Source organism: Vigna unguiculata, chromosome 2 (assembly GCF_004118075.2).
Source record: "Vigna unguiculata cultivar IT97K-499-35 chromosome 2, ASM411807v1, whole genome shotgun sequence".
NCBI lineage: Eukaryota > Viridiplantae > Streptophyta > Magnoliopsida > Fabales > Fabaceae > Vigna > Vigna unguiculata.
In genome coordinates this window covers 3,499,230-3,521,704 of record NC_040280.1, presented here as the reverse complement: position 1 = coordinate 3,521,704, position 22,475 = coordinate 3,499,230, and the positions used below count along the sequence as shown (strand labels likewise).

At 35.3% G+C, this 22,475-nt stretch overlaps 1 protein-coding gene across 1 annotated transcript; it reads right to left on the bottom strand.

The window, feature by feature from the left end:
- Positions 1-6,058: 6,058 nt before the first annotated feature.
- On the bottom strand, positions 6,059-22,131 carry LOC114166266. The gene is made up of 11 exons (XM_028050986.1): positions 21,934-22,131; positions 21,719-21,830; positions 17,161-19,971; positions 16,437-16,735; positions 14,830-16,297; positions 13,968-14,071; positions 8,449-8,502; positions 8,145-8,341; positions 7,578-7,914; positions 7,187-7,258; positions 6,059-7,003 (listed from the first exon to the last, which is right to left on the bottom strand). The coding sequence occupies exons 3-11, from the start codon at positions 19,940-19,942 to the stop codon at positions 6,317-6,319; spliced, it is 6,000 nt and encodes a 1,999-aa protein (XP_027906787.1). The 5' UTR covers positions 19,943-19,971; positions 21,719-21,830; positions 21,934-22,131; the 3' UTR covers positions 6,059-6,316.
- Positions 22,132-22,475: the final 344 nt, after the last annotated feature.

Sequence of the window (22,475 nt, the reverse complement as noted above, 5' to 3'; positions counted from 1 at the left end):
GAATAATAAAATTATGTCGATTGATTTTCTATATTTTATTTATTTATTTTAATTAAGTAATTTCTAGTAGGGGTGTTACATACTTGGTGAGCATGTCTACCACCACCAGTACCGTATCCAACCCTCCAGTTTTTGGTAATCCTCCAATGAAATCCATAGAGAGGTCTGTCCAAATTTGTTTGGAAAAAGGGAGGGGTTGTAGTAATCTTATTGGACTCAAAGCTTGATACTTATTCCTCTAACACACCTCACACCTCTGTACATAATGTTGGATTTTCTTTCTCATCCCTTCCCAGAAAAACAGTTTAGAGATTATTTTATATGTGCAAAAATAGATATTCTTTTTCATCCCCCTACCGCTAAGTCATGAAACTCTTTTAATATTAAATCAATTTTCAGGGACCCTTTTGGTATGACCAACCTGTCTTGATAGTATAAGATTCCTCTTTTTAATGTGTACCATGAATGTTCTCCGTTCTTCATCAACAAATCTTGAATTAGTTTGCCCAATTTTTCATCTCTTTCAACCTCTACTTCCAACTCTTCCCATTCTAAGAATTTGACTGTTGAAATAGTTGAATATAACATCCTTCTTGAAAGAGCATCAACAACTCGATTTTTTGTCCTTGCTTTGTATTGTATCTGAAAATCAAAATCCAACAATTTTGAAATCCACCTTATTTGCTCCTCACTCATCAATCTTTGTTCAGCTAAGAACTTCAAACTCTTTTAATCAGTCCGCACAATGAAGTGCCTCCTTGGAAGATAATGTCTCCATTTCTGTATTTCCATGACTACTTCCATCAGTTCTTTTTAAAAAACTGATTTTCTCAAAGCCCTATCCAAAAGGGTATGACTCATAAGCAACTAGTTGTCCTTCCTACATCAACACAACTCTAATCCCCTTGCCTGAAGCATTAGTTTCTACAATGAATATCTTCTTGAAGTTTGGGACAACAAGTACCAACACTTGGGTCATTGTTGTTTTCAAATTATCAAAGGCCTTCTAGGCTAATTCATCCCATTTGAATTGTTCTTTCTTCAGTTGTTAAGTTAAATGCCATGCTAATTTTCCATATCCTTCAACAAATTTGCGGTAATAGCTTGTAAGACCAAGGAATCCTCTAAGCCCCTTCACATTCTTCGGAACTGGCCAATCCACCATTGACTTGTCCTGGTTTGGATCAACCGCTACCCCTTGGCCTGAAATAACATGCCCCAAATACTCTATTCTTATCTTTCCAAATGAGCATTTCTTCTCGTTCACCACTAGGTTATTTTCTCTAGCACGTCCAACACCTTCTTTACATGCTCGACATGACACTCCATGGGCTTGTTGTAAATTAGGATATCGTCAAAAAACACCAAGGTGAATTTCCTCAAATATGGGCTCAAAATTTTATTTATGAGAGTTTGGAAGGTTGATAGAGCATTTGTAAGCCTAAAAGGCATTACCAAGAATTCGTAATGTCCTTCATGAGTTCTGAAAGTAGTCTTCAAAACATCTCCTTCCTTAATTCTAATTTGGTGGTATCCTGATTTGAGATCCAATTTGGAAAAAATTTGAGCTCCTCCCAACTCATCTAACTATTCATCTATAATGGGAATGGGAAATTTGTCTGGTACCGCCACCTTATTTAAAGCCCTATAATCAACACAGAACTGTCATCGCCTATCTTTCTTCCTAACCAAAATAACATGGTTGTTGTAAGGAATATTACTAGGCTTGATAATCCCTACTATCAGCATTTCCTTCACAAACTTCTCAATTTCATTTTTTTTATAGTAAGGATATCTATAAGGCCTTATATTGGGGATATTTGCCCCCTTTTTTAGAATAATAGCTTGATCATTGACCCTCTTGGGAGGTAAGTTAGTGGGCTCTGTAAATAAATCCTCAAACTCTTCTAAAACAACAACCAATTTGGAGTGAATGACAGTACCCTTCTCGGTTTCTAATGGTGAGAAATTCTGATAAGACAACATATATCCTTCTCCTTTATCATTGAGGGCCTTTATCATAGCTTTCCTTGAAGCTTGAGATTTACAAAGGGAGGGGTCACCTTTAATCATTCTTCTTTCCCCTTTGTGTTCCCACTTCAACAATAGATTCTTGAAATTTGCTTTAACGTTTCCCAAACTGGCCAACCAATCCATGCCCAAAATTATATCCGTCCCTCCTATATCCATTAAGAAAAAAGTTGTACTATTGGAACCCCCTAAATCTCCAACTCTAACTGTTTGCATATTCCTCTATTAATCACCTTATCTCCAGTTCCTATTTCCACCCCAAAGTGATGACCACTACATCCAACTTTTCCTCCTTTACCTCCAAATTCAGTTTGAAATATCTTTCTGCACGAAAGATCCAACCGTAAGCGTTGTTCCCCCGAAATATCGGAATCTGCAGTTTCCTGCCCCCAAAGTCTCTCGATGAGTCACAACTTAAGCTAAGAGAGCTGGAACTCATTCATTCTTCCATTACATCATTGGCCACTTCTCCATCCACCTCCTTGTTTCTCCTCTGTCTTCGGTGTGATCGACATTGTCAGATCTACCACTATGAGACCGATTGTGAGAGATAGTTAATTTTTTTAACTCTTCTAGTTGTTGTTCGAGCCCATCCATTCGTTTTTCCATGACTTTGCACATAAAGACCATGCACACCTAGAACCTAGTGCTCTGAATACCAATTGATATTATACCACGTAAATAACATTCCGAGAGAGATAAAAGGGGAAATAGGGAAAGATTTATTATAAGCAGTAGTGGGATCCAAAAGACACGTAGACAATCCAATTGTCTACTTTGCTCAGTCTGTCCGAAATTCCCAAAAATTCCCCCTTTCACGTATGACTCCTCACACAATAAAAAAGTTCTGACACTCTTAAACCTTGCCTCCCACTCACTCTCTCACCTCATGCCATCAAGGTAGAACCGTTTAACTCAATCATAGGAAAGATCTTATGGTCCCCACGTTATGGGTTTCCACTTCCTTCTCTCATAGACATTTTGTATATGCCTATTAGGCCCTTTTCGAACCTTATCTTTATCAAGCTCCATGGGATACCCAATTAAATTGTAAGTGACCGAGACCCCTTATTTATGAGTTTATTTTGGTAAGAGTTGTTTTGTTTACAAGGTACTATGCTAAAGATGAGCTCATCTTATCATCCCGAGATGGATAATCAAATATAAGTGATGAATAAGTGTCAAGAGACTTACTTGCGGTGCTTTATTTTGGAACAACCTAAAAATTGGGTGGATTGGTACCATAGGCTGAATTATGGTACAATACCACTTTCCATATGACTATGGCAAAAACACCCTTTGAAGTGGTATATGGAAGCACCACCTCCGTTGGTTCGCTTTACACAAGGAGAAACGAATATGAAGGTTATGGCAACAGAATTAGTTGATAGAGATGAAGCTCTATGACAATTAAAATATCATTTACTGCGTGCTCAACAAAAGATGAAGAAATATGCAGACAGGAAACACAAACCAGTGGTGTTTGAGTTAGGAGAATGGGTATTTGTAAAATTGCGACCACATAGGCAACAAACAGTGGAATCGACACACTAATCCAAAGTTGGCAGCTTGTTATTATAGACCATTGCATGTTTTGGCCAAGGTGGGAGTTGTTTCATCCAAGTTGAAGTTACCAAAGACAACTGGAGTGCATTCGATATTTCATGTATCATAGCTGAAACGAGCAGTTAGAGATTATTCTGCAGCACTTGAATTGCCCATAAATTTGGAATTGGAGCCATGAGAATTTGAGGAACCAGAGACCATTCTAGCAACACGAGAATTTATGAAAAAAGGGGAGTTAATTAAGCATTGGTTGGTGCGTTGGAAGGGCAGAACTGTAGAAGAAACCACTTGGACAAATATAGTGTTGCTATAGAGCCAATTCCCTCATATTCGCCTTGAGGACAATGCGATTTTTGGAGGAAGGAATAATGATAAAACACTTGAGGATGGGTTGATACAACAGGAAAAAGATAGTGGAGAAGACAATGTTAGTGGAAGGCCCAAAATATGGAAGGTTAACTCTAGGAAGAAGAAAACAGGCCCAGAGAATATTAATTAATTAGAAAGGGTAATGACGTGGAAAAGAATGTAAGTATTTGAGAGGGGAAGAAAGAGAGAGGATACGAAGAGTTTGTTATGAAATAGGGTAAGGAGAGTTGTCTCTCTAGAGGAGTCATAGACTCAGGAAAGATACTATAGTGTCTTGCACTTGGTTTGCTCATTTTCACATATTCAATAATACAATTTCCGTAGACTATCATTTTCTGTTCTATTTTGAATTGATTTTGCTATCATCAGTTTGTTACATAGCATGCATATGAATTGTTATCTACTAAATTTGATTACTTATCCCTAAGATAGTTGATTATTTATAAGTTACTCATTATAGTTAGTCATGTGTGTGGGTAGCTTAAAAGATAAAAATTTGAAGTTTTTTTTTTTCTTTTCTTAAGAAGGGGAGACGTTCCTTCACAATAATCCACTTTCTAGCCATTGGGACTTATTTGAATTATAGAAGAAAGATGAATTCTAAATGTGCAAAAAACAGTCATGAAAGTGTATTCAACACTTAATGTAACTCCTTTTCTCTCGGACTTGAAATTTATATCCCTTAAATGCTTTGAAGTGACACACTAATTGGATTGAAGTGAATATTATTCTGCTTTATGGAATCATGCAGCCAGAAAGGGGTGAACTAATGGGAAATTAGAACCAAACACTAGTGCAGAATAAACTTTTTACAACGCCCAATATGCACCGGTTCATGCACAAACGAGGCATATGAAGACGCGGTGGCACTTTTGTAATTTTTTCGAACTTTTATGCCTCGGTTGTACATAGAACCGAGGCATAAACCCCCTAAAATTTTTATTTTTTCCGCTGCTTTGATATTTTCCAACAGGTGGTAGACTTTTATGCCTTGGATCAAATCTAATCGAGGCAAATAAATGTTTATGCCTCAGGTCTCCTATAACGAAGGCAAATAGATGTTTATGCCTCGGGTCTCTTATAACCGAGGCATATTTGATTGCTTTTCGAGTGAAATATGCCTCGGGTTGCATGTAACCGAGGCAAATAGATGTTTATGCCTCGATTTAAAATCAACCGAGGCAATAAGTCTTCTTAGGGTTAAAAAGAAATCGCACCACTATTCATCTTCTTCGTGTGAGCAGCAGCAATTTTCTCTCTTCCATTTTCGAACGCAAGTTTCGTTGCAGAAACAAGTTTCGCGCCCCTTCCTCTTCAACTTCTCGTATCTTCCTCCTTAGTTTCTTGTCCAACTCCTTGATTCTTGCGAGCAACTTCACCTTCTCGCTCTCGCAGTCCTCCAATTTCGAAACTGTAGCATTTCGCTTCTCTTCAATGTTTTTCAGAGCGGACACCTTGGACTGCATCAACTCCATGAGGTTCTTGTGCATCGCCATGTTCTCGTCGACCTCGCGCTGGAGCTGGTCGATGCGACGCCGTTTCAATGTTGCGTCAGATTTAAATTAAGGATAAAGTTAGGAGCAGAAGACGTACTCGATTTGCGCGATGCGGTCCTTGGCGTCTTGAATTGAAGCGACGAGGATGGTGTTGAGACCGCCGACGTGGTTTGCGGCGCCGACGTTAGTGAGAGGAAACCCTAACTTCGGAGAAGGAGGGTGGGTCAAAAAGTTTTTTATTTTAAATTTGTGATACCTATTAGGCCTCGGTTCTTTCCAGAACCGAGACAGTAACCCTCGCATATGCCTCGATTCATAACCGAGACATAAACAGATCCTCTTTTACCTCGTCAGTATATGTCTCGGGTGTAAAACCGAAGCCAAAAGGTTAAAATAACCATGGTCAAAACCCTCCCCTAGTGAAAACAAATCTATAATAAAACGTACATAAAAACAAAAATAAAGTATTACAAAATGACAATGGTACAATTGGAAGTCCCTACAAAGAAGATATAAGACACTCATCGAAGGAAAAAAAAATGGTTTCTGTTTCTGTATTTGAAGAAAAAATAAGATGCATTTGATCACTAACTTACATAAAAGAACAAATAGTTTTTTTATTTTATTTTCCATAACACTTGTTTGTCTGTTTCACAACAAATAAGATAGCAAACAAATAACAAAATAGAAGAATCGAAATTTAGAAAGTAAATTGAGACTATATGATGAGTGGTACTAGTTGATGGGTTGGGTGCACATTAAGTAAATTTAGGACCAAGCTACTTTATTGAAACCTAAACCACTAGAAAAACAAAGAAGACTTTGACCTTAATAACAATGAACAACGAAAACCCTCACGAGGGATTTCTGGCAGGCATGCGATTGAGCTGATATTGACTACACAGAACTGACCATTTATAAGCCACCTCCAACATTTGAGATTCATATTTCCTCACATTTTGAAGCTCTGTTTTGTATCCTACAGTTTCTGCAATGCATTTATTTTTTTCCTCCTCCAGGGATGATAAGGCAACCTCACAAACTCTTATTTCTTCCTTCAACCTAATGATTTGTTCCTTCAAAACTACTTCCTTTCGTTGAGCTTCTTCATACAAATTCCTTTTAATGGTCACCTCGTTCGCACGAGCTTCAAGTTCTGCCAACTTGTTAGTGGTGGCAAAGCATTGCTTAAATGAGCATAGAATGGTAGGGAACTCTTGGTGCATAGTGCCTATAATATGTTGGAGTCCATCTGATACAGTCTGATCTTTGAAAGGAAGGTTGGAGAGGAAATTAAGAGCAGACAAAAGGCGAAGGGCGTTAGTCTCAGAGCTAACTATATCCTTCAGAGGCATCTTCAGATACTTTTCTAGCTCAGCAAGGGTCTTTCCAACTAGGTTATCTTCACCTTCTTTCCCCACAACAACGGGTGCAAATAAACTCATCATATCATTTGCCCCAAAGTCTTGAATGATTTTATTAGGATGCTCTTCACTTTCTTTTGCATTGAGTGCCTCAGTTTGGCTGCTTTTAATTTCGCTCTGGGAGGAACAAGAACAAAACATAGAACAGAAAAGACGTTAGCATCAAATGTGAGTGTGATGGTAACAAATTTATTAAATTTAAATTCCAACTTGAAATTCTTTATATTTAAATCAGAATGGCAACATCATGTTTATGTTGAGAAAATAAGTTGGAAATGTGAATTGTATAAATAAACTTACAAAATGAATTGATGAAGTTGTCATATTGGTGTTCTTTGCTGTGGTTTCCTCTACAACAACACGCTCAATACTCTGCACAAGAACAAAAGATATGTAGCTTTGGTGTATTAATCTGCATGCAGAGTTTGACTTCTTTTTATCACGTACTAGCACTGGGTTACTACTGATGGCAGGTGGACATTCATATTAATTTAAAATAATTTATGGTATTTTTGTTTGTCATTTATCTGAGGAATTTCGGGCCTAATTACAATTTTTCCAAGTGGTTTTTATTGGTTCGTCAAACACGGTTCACTAATCCACTATTCCTCCACCAATGCCTAAACAAAGTAATGAACAGGTCGGTACTTTTATTTCATGCAATACTCGGAAAAAGATTTATTAGACTCACATTTGAGAGTGTATGACGTAAAGAAATATCCGAACAACTTGGAGTTGGCCTTTCAACTGGTTGAGAGTTTGTTAATGGTGGTGCTATTCTTGATGTTTCTGAAGTGGAAACTTTTGCAACAAATTCCCTCTTTGGTTCTTCGTTTCTCGCAGGCACAATACAGTCACCAGAAACCACACCTATTTCGCCTTCTTTATCGACCAAGTTAGAACCTTCTCCGAAGGTACTGTTAACATGTTCGACCTTCAGATGTAGAGAAGGTCTTTCCCATTTTTCATTAGGCCCATCAGTTTGTTCAACAACCTCGTAATGTCGCACCATGTCCATACTACTAGACCTGTGTATCCCAAAGAACAGAAAACTCAGATACTGATGGTATTTATCTTGTAAGAGTTATAGATATCACCAAATGTATATATATATATAGAGAAACAAAAAATCCACATAACCACAACACAAAGATACAACTTGTAATTCACAAAAATTCGAAACATTTTAACTAGGCATCGACAAAGTCAATAAGATTCATTCTTTACGTTATATAGTTAAGTAGTTAAATAATCATACCTCTTAGAATTCTCATCTATTTGTGTCTGTGCTGTGTCATCTTGTTCAACAAGCTTGGAATCTTCACTAGACTCGATGTGAGTTGCAACACCACCTCCAATGCTAATGTCTTCAACACCGGTTGACGAAGATTTTGTCTTAGCACACTCTGATGCAGGTCCGTCTTTAATGCTCCCATTTCCTATGTCCCCAATCTCCTGTGTATCACAAATTGAATAAGTAAGATTGAGTTAGGGGGCCTAACGTTTGAAAGGATCACCATTTTTAATGTGCATCATGTGGTGATATGATTGTGGTTTCTTACTGTTGTTTCTTCGAGTGCATGTTGGTCCGCAAGGCCTCCTTCACTGTGTGATTCCTGATTCACCACAAAACCCATTTTTAACTTTAGTAATCATTGCACTTATATGCTAAGGTGTTTTATGCATAGAAGTTGTCATACAAATTACAAGTGGGCTTCTAAATTCTAAAACAGTAGTTAGTATTGCTAGTCTCTCACTAATGCTAGAACTTTATTAACCAGTGTTGTCAGTTTCATCAATCTAGCACCCATGGATACACCTATTCTTACCAAAATGGTAGGCTTATCTTCCCAATCTCAATATCTACTATGCCTCTCATTCAAGAGCCAAGATCAAAATGCTCAAGATTCAACTCAGGCAACCAAAAAGAGACTGTAACATCACCACATATCTTCTTGATATCAAAAAGTACTATTTCTGCTAAGCATTGTGCCTATCTCCAAATAATACCGACCGACGCACCTTCTGTATTCGGCTCTCCTTCTACTCTCAATGATCCCTTGTAGTATCCTAACAATGGTGCTACTCACCACATAACACATCATCCACAAAATTTCACATCAAAGAGAACTTACTCTAGTAACGAAACAGTGAAATTAGGTAATTAATGGTACTGATATGTCTATCTTACATGTTTATTCAGCTTCTTTTTATTTTCCTTCCAACAAAACCCGATTACTCTTATCTAATCTTTTACATGCTCCTAATATTTCAAAAAATCTGATTATTGTTTGAAAAGTTGCAAAAGATAATGATGTTTATGTACGACACAAATCAGGTCATCCTTAAAGGGTTTCTTAGAGATGTTCTATATGCTTTTCCCAAATTACAACAATCTTATGATCTCAATATCATCCTTGTTATTGTCAACTCTGTAAACAATGCTTTATAGTTTGGCATTCACGTTTTGGTCAAGCTTCTTTCAAGATTATTAAACAACTTTTAACCAATTGTATTATTCCTTTAAGTAAATCTTCTTAAAAAATATGATATTAGACCTGGGCAGACTTGTCCATATTTGTTTAGCTCTTCCTGCCCATGCCTCTCTTCCAAAATTTTTTTGGGGGAAGTTTATCTTACTGTTGTGCCTATTGTAACCATTTTACCAACTCAAGTCTTAAATGGTCTTTCTCCTTTTCAAAAGCTTTTTAATAAAAAACCGGATTATACTTCTCTTAGAACCTTTGGTTGTGAGTGTTACCGTCTTATATGCCCATATATTAAATCCAAGTTTAATTTCCGCTCTGAAATGTCTCTTTCCGGGGTATACTGATTAGAATAAAGGCTATATATACAATCCAAACATTTGCACACAATCTCCTTTTGGTATTCTTGTGTACCTCCTATAACTTCTATAATTAATAGACCTGCAAATGATTCCATTCTTAATCAACCTATACCTGCAAATTCTGTTGCTGTCGCAATTGATGACAATATTGTCCTACCTAATGCTGCTATCTCTAATTTACCATCTCTGCCTATTCAAAATAAGCATGCTGCTACCTATTCACAATACACATCACATGATCACCCGGGCCAAATCAGGTATTTCCAAACCAAAAATTTATTCTCTCCATACCTCTAATATTGACCCAACTAATTTTGAAGAAGCTTTATCTAATCATAAGCTTTATCTAATCATGCTTGGTATGATGTCATGAAACCTGAGTACAATGCTTTTGTTCATAACAACACCTGGACTCTCACAAATCCTTCTCCTGGTGCTACAATTGTTCGATGTAAATGAATTATTTTGTAATAAATATAATGCTGATGGGAGTCTTCATCATCATAAAGCAAGAGTTGTAGACTAAGGCTTTCATCAAAAAACTAGTTTTGATTTGAATGAAACATTCACTCCGATACTTAAACCTACAACTTGCAGGATTATACTAAGCCACGCAATAACAACAAGATGGCCAATACATCAAGTAGATGTCAACAAGTGATTTACAAGAAAATGTTTTCATACAACAAACCCCAAGTTGTGTATCCTCTAGTCCATCTCAAGTTTGTAAACTTAACAAAGCTATTTATGGTCTTAATTAGCTCGTCCCAAGATCATGATTTCAAAAATCAGTTCTACTCTAAACAGTATTGGTTCTAAGTTCTTTTCACAAAATATACAAATAATATTACCATTTTTATATTAATATATGTAGATGATATTACCATTTTTATATTAACATGCATCAAGGTTAGGGGTGGCAACGTAGGTCAGCCCGGCCCATTTAGGTCCAACCCCCATTTGGCCCACAAAATGTCTTCCAGCCTGCCACGTCCCTCATTTTCAATGTGGACTGAAAAGTATGGCCTATCTTGCCTAAGTGCAGCCCCGCGTGCTGTCCCGCCTTTTTTTTTTTAATTATCATAAAACTTTCAATGTTCAACAAATTGGAAAATTGTAATAAGTTCAAAAAATTAAACAAAGAATTTGGAGAGTTAGATGATAAATTGATAATTCAACATTTTGATCATACTTTGGCATACATGATGTATTCTTCAAATTTTAGCACATTCAAAAATACGTAATACTTGTTTTTTCAAGTTATACAAGAATTTGGAACCTTCAAACCGAAGTCCAGAAGGAAAGTAACCGATATACACAAGTGCAAGTTTTTTTTTACGCGGGCCAGCAGGTCGACCCACGCAGGATATAGACTTCTACGGGCCGGGCCACTACGGGCTTACGGGTTCACTATCTTGGCCCGCCCCGCATTATTTTTGCAGGCTTGTGGGTCGGCCCGAAGAGTTGACCCATATTGCAATCCCTAATCAAAGCAAATCACAACCAACCCCAATGTTTTGTTTTCACCTTGCTTTAGATGGTTCAACAACTTTTGAGGATCAAACACTCTCTACAAATTCATTGTAGGAGCTCTTTAATATGTTACGATTACAAGACCAATGATTGCATATTCTATTAACAAGGTTTGTCAATATATGCATCAACCCCAAGAGCATCAATGGAATATTGTAAAATGTGTTCTCCGCTACTTCGTTGGATTTGTCACTCATGGTTTACGTCTCATTCCTCACCAAGTTCTTCTTTAATAAGTTTTAGTGATGCTTATTGGGTAAACTTAAATGTGTTTGAAAGTTGTTATATTAATTGTCTAGGAGATTGCAAAAAGGTTAAGTGTGCTTCTATTATTGATTAAGCATGTAATAGAGTTCATTAATTGTGGTTTAGGTAGTGGTTATATTTAATGAATGTAGTTGAAGGGTCATGTCTAAAGGCTATAAAAGGACCATGTAATACTCATTGCAAAATACAACAAGTCTGAATATAGAGAGTTTTTATCCAGATAGACTTGTTTGTCAACAAATTGGTATCAGAGCTTGAGAGCCTGAGTGTCTAAGTGTGTTATAGAAAGTGTTTGAGAGTTTGAGAGTTTGATCGAGATGGTCAACATAGCTAACAACATGCCCTTGCCGAAGTTATCGAAAGGTGTCAGCTATGATAATTGGAATCTACAGATGAACGCACTCCTTGGTTCCCTAGAAGTATGGGAAGTAGTTAAAAATGGGCACCAATATACACTGAAGGTTTTTCGAATGCGCAACTCACTAAGTTGAGAGCATCACGAGGAAAGGACAAAGCAACTTTGTACGTGTTGTATTGAGTTGTTGATGAGTACGACTTTGAGAAGATAGCAAATGCTATGTCTTCAAAAGAAGCATGAGATATATTAGAGAAGGCATACAAATGGGATAATCGTGTGAAGCAAGTTAGGCTTCAAACTCTGAAAGGCAAGCTTGAAGCATGAGGATGAAAGAGGCCAAAGGGGTTTCCGAGTACATATCTCGTGTTGAGACCGTGGTGAATAAGCTCGGATGAAATGGAGACACTGCCTACTTGCTAAGTGGTGCAGAAAATCTTAAGGTCATTAATTGACGACTTTGAGAATATTGTTTGCGTAATAGAGGAGTATAAGAACTTGTCAATGCTCTCGGTGTAAGAGCTTGCGGAGTTGCTTGAGGCGCATGAGTAGCGGAGAAAGAAGAAGAAAGAGGAGTCTCTCGATCAACACTTCAAGCAAAGGCAACCATTAAGGAGAAGAAGGTTCCCTATAGTCAGAACATTCGAGGCCGAGGAGATCATGGTGGTAGAAGTTGTGGAGGACAATAAGAGAAAGAGCAGTTTGGTGAAGAAAATTAGAGGGGAAGAGGTCAAGGTTCGTGGAGAGGAGGTCGGTCGAGTAACTTAGGAGTTGAGTTCTTCAAGTGTGGCAAGTATGACCATTTTGCAAAGGAATGCAAATTAATTAAGTGCTATGGTTGTGGGAAGGTCGAGCTTTTCACAAAAGATTGTCGATCTGAAAATGAAAGAGAAGAGGCAACCAATCTTGTAAAAAGAATTTGAAGAAGAAGCAGTGTTGTTGATGATCGGATTAGCTCGAGGGACGATCACAAGCAAATGGAAAGTCTGAATAGCTTGATTAAGTCGGTGGAGCAAGTAGAATGCGCAGATTTTTTGGGAGAGCAAGTGAACATTCTTAGTACGGAGCCTAGATAGCTTGGTAGAGCGTCTTGATAGCTTGGATAACTCAGCGTGGAGTGTGGATAACTAAGATCTTGAAGAAGAAGAAGAATCTGTTATTCAAAGGTTAGAGCTTGCAAAATACATTTTGCAATAGAAGATTGAAAAGGAAGTTAGAGGTAATGCAAAGTTACAAGCAAGCTTAGAGAGAAAAAATAGGTTTCGCATAAGTGGCATCTAGAACTTGAACAAGAAGTGATAAGTTTGCAAGAGTAGCTACTTGCCGAGAAGGATCTTAGAGATGCACTAGAGGTGCAACATGAGAAGTGGTGACTTGAAATTGATGATGAGTTTAGTGCGAAGAACACGTGGGAATTGTCCGATCTCTTAAAGAGAGCTTGACCTATTTAGAGGAACTCGATTAATGACAAGTTGACCACATAGACAATAAAGAACCCAGCAAAGGGCAAGTTAGCCAAGGTTAAGAAGAATTCAGTCAAAGGAAAGTACAATTCGGTCACAGACAAAGAGAAGATCAAGTCGGTCATAGAGAAAAGCAAGTCGGCTATGGAGATAATGAAGAGCCCGACTAATCATGAAGGAACAAGCACGATGTGGGCTGCACATGGCGACGTCGAGATGAAGGGAAGAAGGATGAAATACCGAAGAAGCATTTAAGTTTACGAAGAGATTTTGTTAGATAAACTTAAATGTGAGTAGTTAGAAGTTGTTATATTAATTGTCTAGAAGATTGCAAAAAGGTTAAGAATGCTTCTAATATTGATTAAGCATGCAATAGAGTTAATTAATTGTGGGGTTTAGGTAGTGGTTATATTTAATGAATGTAGTTGAAGGATCATGTCTAAAGACATGTAAAAGGACCATGTAGGTTAAAATTAATTTCCCATAAAAAGGGATTTAGAAAAAGGGATCAAATTTAGTAGGTTAAAATTGAAAAATTTGTTTTAATAACGAGACAGAAAGGGCTATTAAACCATTTTTTATTGTATTTTTATTCATAGATTGGTTGGTTCTAACCTCTGATGAAGTGAACTCATTGCTACCACCAACAGTAGAATCTTCATCACAATTTCTTATGACCCTCACTATGTCCCACATATAAAGTGCAGTGTTTTTGAAATCTGTAACAAAAAGAATATATCAGGGATTTCATGTCCCAATGAAACACAAAACAAAAGGGGATACAACCACAACTTTTCATGATGGATCATCATATCATTACAATTAAAAATAAAAATGACATAAAAATCTTCATGAAAAGAATTTTTATCACCCATGAAAGTAAAGACAAGCGGATTCAATACCTTTAGCAAAATTAATACTCCTCACATTTTAAATATTAGATAAACTCATACCTAATATTTAAAATAATAATGATATATATATATATATATATATATATATATATATATATATATATATATATATATGCATAATAATACTCTTAGTATTGGACGTTAAATTAATATTTCACATCTTTTAAAGAAATAGCAAATCAAAATAATAAATTGTAATAGTACACTTGTGATAAATAAGATACATTAAACTGTAAATGACCATCGCATATATAAATTAATACAGAAGTAAGTTCTTAATATGAAAATAATTGAAAAATAATTAATTTCTTCGAATAATTTGAGTCTAAAAAAATATTGAATGGTTGGATAAAAGTAGGATAAGAATAATATTTAATTTCAAACTCATCCTGAAGTTTCTTTTTGATTTGAGAGTTTGAGTTAACACCAACATTTACTTATAAAAGAGTTTGATAACAAGTTCCCTCATTTTCTCTATTTGTAAAAGTTTAATACTAATTTTAGAATTTGACGATTTTCCAGTAACAATAACAGTTTATATTTGAAGACTACGTAGTATTTACCTTCATGAGGAAAATTTTGACAGAGCTTCCCAATAGTGGTTGTTGAAGTGAAAGAGAAATTTGGACATTCGTAGACAATGCTATTGTTTAAATTGGGCAATTCAATCTCTTGACAAAAGCTTGAAAGATGAAAAAATATTAAAAGTTTGAGTCTTGGAAGTTCAACTTCAGTATTTCTAATCTCATCACATTTTCCTTGTTTACATCCAACAAGTTCTTCTAGTTCAGAGGCTCCATTTATAATCAAAAGATGAAGATTGGGAAGGTAATTAGATGTAGATCCAGGGAAAAATCTTTTGAGTTTTTGACAGTGATCAACATGCATCGCTTCTAGTTTTGGGAAGCATGGTTGACGAGAAAGAAGATTAGACAATTTTTTATCTTCCACATCATCTTCAATGATTTGTCTTAATTCTGTGCAATTTATTATCTTCAAAAGATTCAACTCAGGTAAGCATCTTAAAACAGACCAAGAAAAGATTACTTCCAATTTTGCACATCCAATTATTTCTAATCTTTCAAGACTCGGGAAGGTAAAAGAATACTTTGAGGCTCCTTGTTCACATCCAACAATCTGCTTCAAGTTCGTGCATTCTGTTATGATTAGGCTTTTTAACTCTGGTAAGCATCCTAAAACAGACTTTGGAAAGATTACTTCCAATTTTGCACATCCAGATAGTTTCAAAGTTCCAAGATTTGAGAAGGTAAGAGAATTTCTTGAAGCTCCTTGCTCACATATAATAATTTCTTCTAGTTCAGAGGCTCCATTTATAGTCAAAAACCTCAGGTTACGAAGATCATTGGATGAAGAAGACAAACATTTCAACTTGTGGCAATCCTGAATATACAAACTTTCTAGTTTTGGGAAGCATGGCTGTGTAGAAAGAAGATTAGACATTTTTTTTCCAAGATTTGGGAAGGTAGAAGAATTATCTGAAGCTCCTTGCTCACATCCAATAATTTCTTTTAGTTCAGAGGCTCCAATTATAGTGAGAATCCTAAGGTCAGGAAGATTATTGGATGAAGAGGACAAACATTTCAACTTGTGGCATTCCTCGACATACAAACTTTCAAGTTTTGGGAAGCATGGCTGTGTAGAAATAAGGTTGGACAACTTTCCATCGTCCTCATCTTCTTCTATGATCTGCTTCAATTCCATGCATTCTATTATGGTTAGGAACTTCAACTCTGGTAAGCTTCTTAAAACAGAGGGTGGAAATATTACTTCCAATTTTGCACATCTCGTTATTTCTAGTGTGGTGAGATGTTGGAGAGTAACTGAATTCTTGAAAGCCACCCAAATATAAGTCATTTGAGGCAGATTTTCAAAACTCAAATGGCTTAACCTTAAATTCACTTGTTGCCCAATCATTCCGTGTCCATTAAGACAAAAGATACATTCCACTTCAGAATACCTTACAGATAGAGTTTGTAAAGTGGGGAGATGGTTCTGAATCCATTTTGGATCCTACAGGACATTAAGAGGAAATGTAAGAAAATCCAAACTCAGAACAAATAAATAATAATTATGAAAACAAAGACAAGACTGCCTTCCTACTTGCGCCAATAGGCTATCTTGAATCCACAGGAATCGTCAAAGAACTTACAGAATCATAAAAACGATAGAAACATCTGTAACAGTCAAAGTCCTTCAAAGATGGACACGTCACAATGAGAGTGTTGGTAGAACAAATGCTAACAAAGTTTGGTAGATTATGAAGAGAGAGTCTTTCCAATGCTGAGAATTGAATATGAATCTCCTTAGAATCCTGATTAGCTACGTCATATTGGCCAAGCATATATTTCAGTTGGCCACAATCACGCACCGAGAGCTTTCTTAAGTTTGGGAAGATACCATTCAAATTTGCCTTATTTTTCTTAAGGCTTGCAAGGCTAGATATAGTTCCTGAGAGACCATTATACATAAGAAAAATATCACCAAGAATATTATATAGATGTATATGCTATGTGTGCCAGATACATTCTGATTTTTAAAACATTGATTATGTGTCACAAATTTCCACTAAGCAATCATATGTAGACTTCCTAATACACACTTAGACATGTTCAGAAATACAAAAAGAAGACAGAAAACAAGATATGAACCTATTCAAGTTGCACATATTATGGAACCTTTAAACCAACTAAAAAAGTGGTAAAGCTTTAGAGGGACCAACAAGATTCAAAACTGAAACAATACTGGCAACATTTTTCTTATAAAGCATAGGATGACAGGCAAAGAGTGTATTAAGACTGCAGCGGAATGTAACTGGGCTATGGTTCACAGCAGTTGTTGTTGGAATTGAGGTGCTATACAATGTGGATGCTTACCTTCCTCGATGATTTCATCAACTTCTTCTTTTTGATCTTGGTCTTCCAATGGAACAATATCCCCAATAATTTGATCTAGCTTGTGGCATTTTTCTATCTTGAGAACTTTTAATTGACCTAATCCTCCAACAATGTTGGCCGAGAATATATGCTTTAATTCTTTACACCTATTTATCTTTACTTTCTGCAAACTTTGAAAGATTTGTATAGGATTTTCATTGGAGTATTCATCTTGTATTTTCTCCATTTTGTCATCACCTGCTAATATATGCTTCAGTCCATCACATTTTGATATTACTAATATTTTCAATTGTACCAAACTTCGAGCAACGACATATGTGAAGAGAGATGTCAATTGTGGACAATCACTTAAATACAACTTCTCTAAGTTCCCAAAAGGCCCATTGACAGGTTGAAAACAATGCCATATAACTCTTAGATTTTCCATGTTATCAATTATCAGCATATGCAACTTGGATAAGAGAGTTATCTCCTCACTCGAATTATTATTAGTGTCAATCAAACACTCTATCTCTTTAGAGTCGCGTATCTCAAACTTATTCAACTCATCCAAACATTCTCCTTCAATTTGAAATATATCAGGAATGATATTTTTTACACCTCCATGAATATTTGCTACGTATAGATTCTCTGCTTTTTTTGCCAAACCCTTAATTACCTCATTTGATATGTCAAAATGGTTAAACACTAAAGTTCTGTGATGAGAGAAAGCAAAATTATGGGATCCTAATACAATTCCATACCTTTGTAGTGTTTGGGGGACACTAAATGTGTTAAAGAATTCAACGGTGTCTTCACTCTTAGTATCCCATTCTCCTTTAATATCAACAATGTACAACTCTTCCAAAAGCGGTATTCTCTTGATCACTTCAAAATTCTTGACTTTAATGTCACATTTATATAACTCTAACAATTTTAAGGTTGTTAGTTGTGTAATTGCAGCATCGGTTTGTAATTCAGGAAGTGAAGACAATGAACAACGATGCAACGAAAGACTTTGAAGATTCTTCATATAGCTTAGAAATGAGAAGTCATTCAATTCATAACCGTCAATCAATAGATAACGGAGATTTGTTAATGTTTTCAAAAACATAGTTGACAATGGTATTTCTCCCTCCTCTTTATCGATAAGAATCAAAACTTTGAGCATTCCCATTCTTTCGAAAATCCCATCCAATTCTTCCAATTTTGTGTATAAGCATAAGAACTCGAGATTGGAACAATCCAAATCATTTGGAAATTTCGCACACCATAGATATCTTACTGAATTTTGTTCCACAGTAACATATTTTTCCAATTCACACCTGATAATCTTATTCTCATTCTTGGCAATCAAGTGGGCCACATCACGAAGTAGGTCATGCATTTTGACACATTCATCATCTGCATCCAATAATAAACAACAACTAATGAGCTTAATTTTAGCTGCAAGCACTTCATTCCTTGCCTCTTCATATGACTGAGCTTCTTCAACTAAACCTAACCCCATTGCACATCTTGCTAAATGTTCAACCTGAATTGCAGAGTCTTCAGGGAACACAGAACATAACAAAAAAAGTGATTTTGCTTCTTTAGTATCCAAATTATCATAGCTCAACTGCAAGCACTCGTAGGGATCAGCCAAACCTTTTTGGATATTAATTGGCTTAGAACTTCTCAATCTAGTCAATGCAACCCTCCATATCGTCTCAGCTTTTTCCTTCAAACTACTAGCAACAGCCGCAATGGCAACTGGCAATCCCTTACACTCATTGGAAATTAATCTTCCCAGATGCTTTATGGTATCAGGGGTGTTTTCTGATATAAATGCTTTACTTTGGAAAAGAGTCCATGCTTCTTCATCTGTTAAAACTCTAAGGAAAATCTTTCTTTGACAATCCATTGAAATACAAACATCTTCTAATCTAGTAATAATGAGAATCTTGCAGCTGCTACGGTGTTCAGGGGAGGGAATCCCAATGGCACCAAAGTCAAGTTTCTGCCATACATCATCTAGAATAATAAGAAATTTTTCCTTTTGGGTTAATCTCAAACACAATCGTTGGGCTCTCTCCATTTCTTCACTTTCTGGAAATACAAACTGCAATGAACTTGCAATTTTTTCTTGGATCCTTCGAACTTCCACTGTTCTAGAAATAGGCACAGAAAGAACTTTGTCAAAAAGATGCTCTGCTTCTACTGACTTCCTAATGTCCATTGCTAATGTGGTTTTACCACAACCCCCCATCCCGTACAATCCAATCATTGCAACATCATTACTTTTCACTGCGTCCAGTAGTTGCTTATATGCAGATTGTCGACTCTCAAAATTCATGCATTTTTCTGAAAGAACGTCGAGGGTCCCTAAAGGAAGCGTAGCAATGCGATCAAATGGTACATATTTTCTACCTTCTTCAATGAACTTTTCAAGGTCCACGGTTTTATTTGCTAACTTTTTTCCCACACGATATCGCCAAATCCAATTTGGACAGTGTCCAAAGCAACACCCTTTTTTTGTTCTTGCCTCTTCCAGCATCTGATCCACATTGTCACTGATAGCATCTTGTAGCCACTTGTCAACAACTTCACTAGTCTTTCTCGCTTGTCTCTTCGTATGTGTAACAAATTTTTGTACACTATCTCTCGTTACAATTAAATCATCCTTTTCTTGTTCAAGCTTTTTGACAAAATTGTTAAAGCAGCAAGGATAACGCAATTGATTTAATGCTCCACACACTAAATCTCTTGCAACAGAAGATGCAAAACCGAAGAGGCACTCCATCAACTTTTCCACCAAATGCAATCTTAAACCTGAAGAAGAGAATATGTGGACACTTTATAAGGGTTAAGATATATTTAGATATTTTGGATTTTTAAGATCATTTATTACATCTTTAAATACCTCACTTCTATAGTAAAATTAAAAAAAAATGCCAAGTTGTGTGTAGTAAGTACATTTAATGTTTTATATCCTAAATAGTCAAGTATTGGATAAGAAAACCTAAAAGAAATTCTAATAAATTTAATCATTAATTTTGAAATTTTACGTGTGATCAGATTATTTAAATATGTTTTTTTCATCCCTTTGATAATTTTTTGTTTTAAATTACTTTATGCTTTAAAAAAGTTATACTTTCCCTTCAACAAAAGCAGAACCATATTCAAAGATTTACTTAAATTACACACGCGTATGTAGAACAAAAGAATTTTTAAGTAGAAAAACCAAGTGTAGTAGTGGAAAATATATTTAACCAAAGCCTTGAACTAAATATATGCATTATGTACAAAATTAACACTATATATATTAGATAACACTTGCAAATAGGCAATGAACAAAAATACTTAATTCTTTAAAATTTTAATTGTTATAGAGAATTCGAGGAATTAAGTTCTTATATGCATGAACAGATTGGTGACTTGGTGAGTAACAAGAGTCTGCACTTTACACCCAAAACCACATTACAAACAATCCATTATACAAAATCATACATTCAATTTTTCAATGCTTGTCACTTATAACAAGAGTTCTCCCAATGTGAACATTATTTAAGATCAAGTTTATTCTATACCCTCCTACAAAAAAGTTTCAATTAATATAAGACACTTTGATTTCTTATCTATAATTTAAATTTAAATTTTTTATTTAAATATAAAAAATTGCTTTAATTCCTTATAGTGTTTTTATCAGACTAAATTAATTTTTTTCACCAGATTTTGGCATCAATAGTTTATTTAAGTTTTGCAAAATTGTTAAATTAAAAACAAAACAGTCAATTAAAAAACGGTTAAGTTATAAAAAAAGATCACTTAAATAGTGAAATTGATGAAATAATTATTTTAATTTTAAAAGAAATATTTATTAAAGGTAAAATTAGAAATTGAAATACGTATACCAAAAGGATGAATAAATTTTCAACGTATAAATGTAAAAGTTTCACAACTAACCTTACAATGATGACGTGATTCAATCATCTTTAAAATTTCACATTATTTTTGGTATGATAATTTTCTTTTTGTAAAATTTATTAAGTTATTTAAAATAAAATCTGAATATTCTCGCCATATCTAACCGTATCTCGAATTAATCGTATCTATTTAACTCGACAAGTGAAACTGTAACATATGAATTTTAAACATTAAATTCAGATTGTGTTAGACTCATCTGGTTGGACCCAAACCTGCCCCTATAGCTGGAAACAAAAGCAATTAGCTTTTTTTACTATTTTCAATTCTATAATTATTTATAAGTAAAAATATTGTTTTTAATCTATATCTCACACATATAAATGATTTAATTTTAAAAGAAAATATTTATAAACTGGATAGAGTAAATTAAGAAGATTAGTTTTCATAACAAATATAAATTATAAATATTTTAGGTTAGAAGAACAAGAGAGTATGTGAAGTAAAACAAAAGTGAAAATATTAGTCATAATTTGTGTGAAAATGAGAAAGTCCAGTTGTTGGAGTTTTCATCCATATGAAGAACCTTTTCGTCGTTGATATCTAACTAACTTGGAAGTGAAAATTAGGAAAGACAGGTAAGCTCAGGTTATACCTCCTTTAACTAATATGCAGAGAGAGATATGAGAATTGGCGAGAAAGAAACAAGAGGTAATCCATGACTTCAAAGTGTGGTCCAGTACAAGAGGCGCTGAAACGTTAAGTTACTGTACAGATACAAACACAAACATAAACACAAACCCATGATCTGCATAATCTACAGCTTCAATTGAAATAAAAAACAGAAGTTAACTTTCCACTGATCGATACCTCCAGAGAGATGAATGCACTCCATTGCTTGAATCAACAAAGGATAAGAGAGAATCCTCACACTCACACCAATACAGCAAGAGATAAGAATGAAAGCACAGTTGTGAAGACCCAACCACACCTTTTTTATGAGACTGTCACAATTGGGCTCCTTCTTTACTTTAAAGCACAGTTGTGAAGACTCAACCACTCTTCAATTATTATGTACATGATTGAGGGATGCATTGACTTGGACGTTTATATCATTTACAAATCTTCCTTGCAATTTTTATAATAATAATAATAATAATAATAATAATAATAATAATAATAATAATTAGGTTTAATTAGTCGGATGGTATCTATCTTCGTGTCAGTTTGATATCCGCTTTTAAAAAAGATGTCAATCAAGTCCTACTTTTTAAAAAGTGTCACAATTAACTCTCTTTCAAAAAAAAAAATATTAACACCGTTAACTTTATTCATGACTTTTACGACTTAATTTTAATATAAATATCTATACTTAATTTTGTAAGTCATTTTAAATATCAATACCGTTAACG

Bases quoted from the DNA above. Each gene is read 5' to 3' on its own strand.
- LOC114166266 (XM_028050986.1), bottom strand. From the start codon at position 19,942: ATGGAGTGCCTCTTCGGTTTTGCATCTTCTGTTGCAAGAGATTTAGTG. The intron at 16,736-17,160 runs GTAAGCATCCAC...ATGGTCTCTCAG, and splicing joins TGATGAAATCATCGAGGAAG to GAACTATATCTAGCCTTGCA. The intron at 7,915-8,144 runs GTATGATTATTT...TGGGATACACAG, and splicing joins ATAGATGAGAATTCTAAGAG to GTCTAGTAGTATGGACATGG.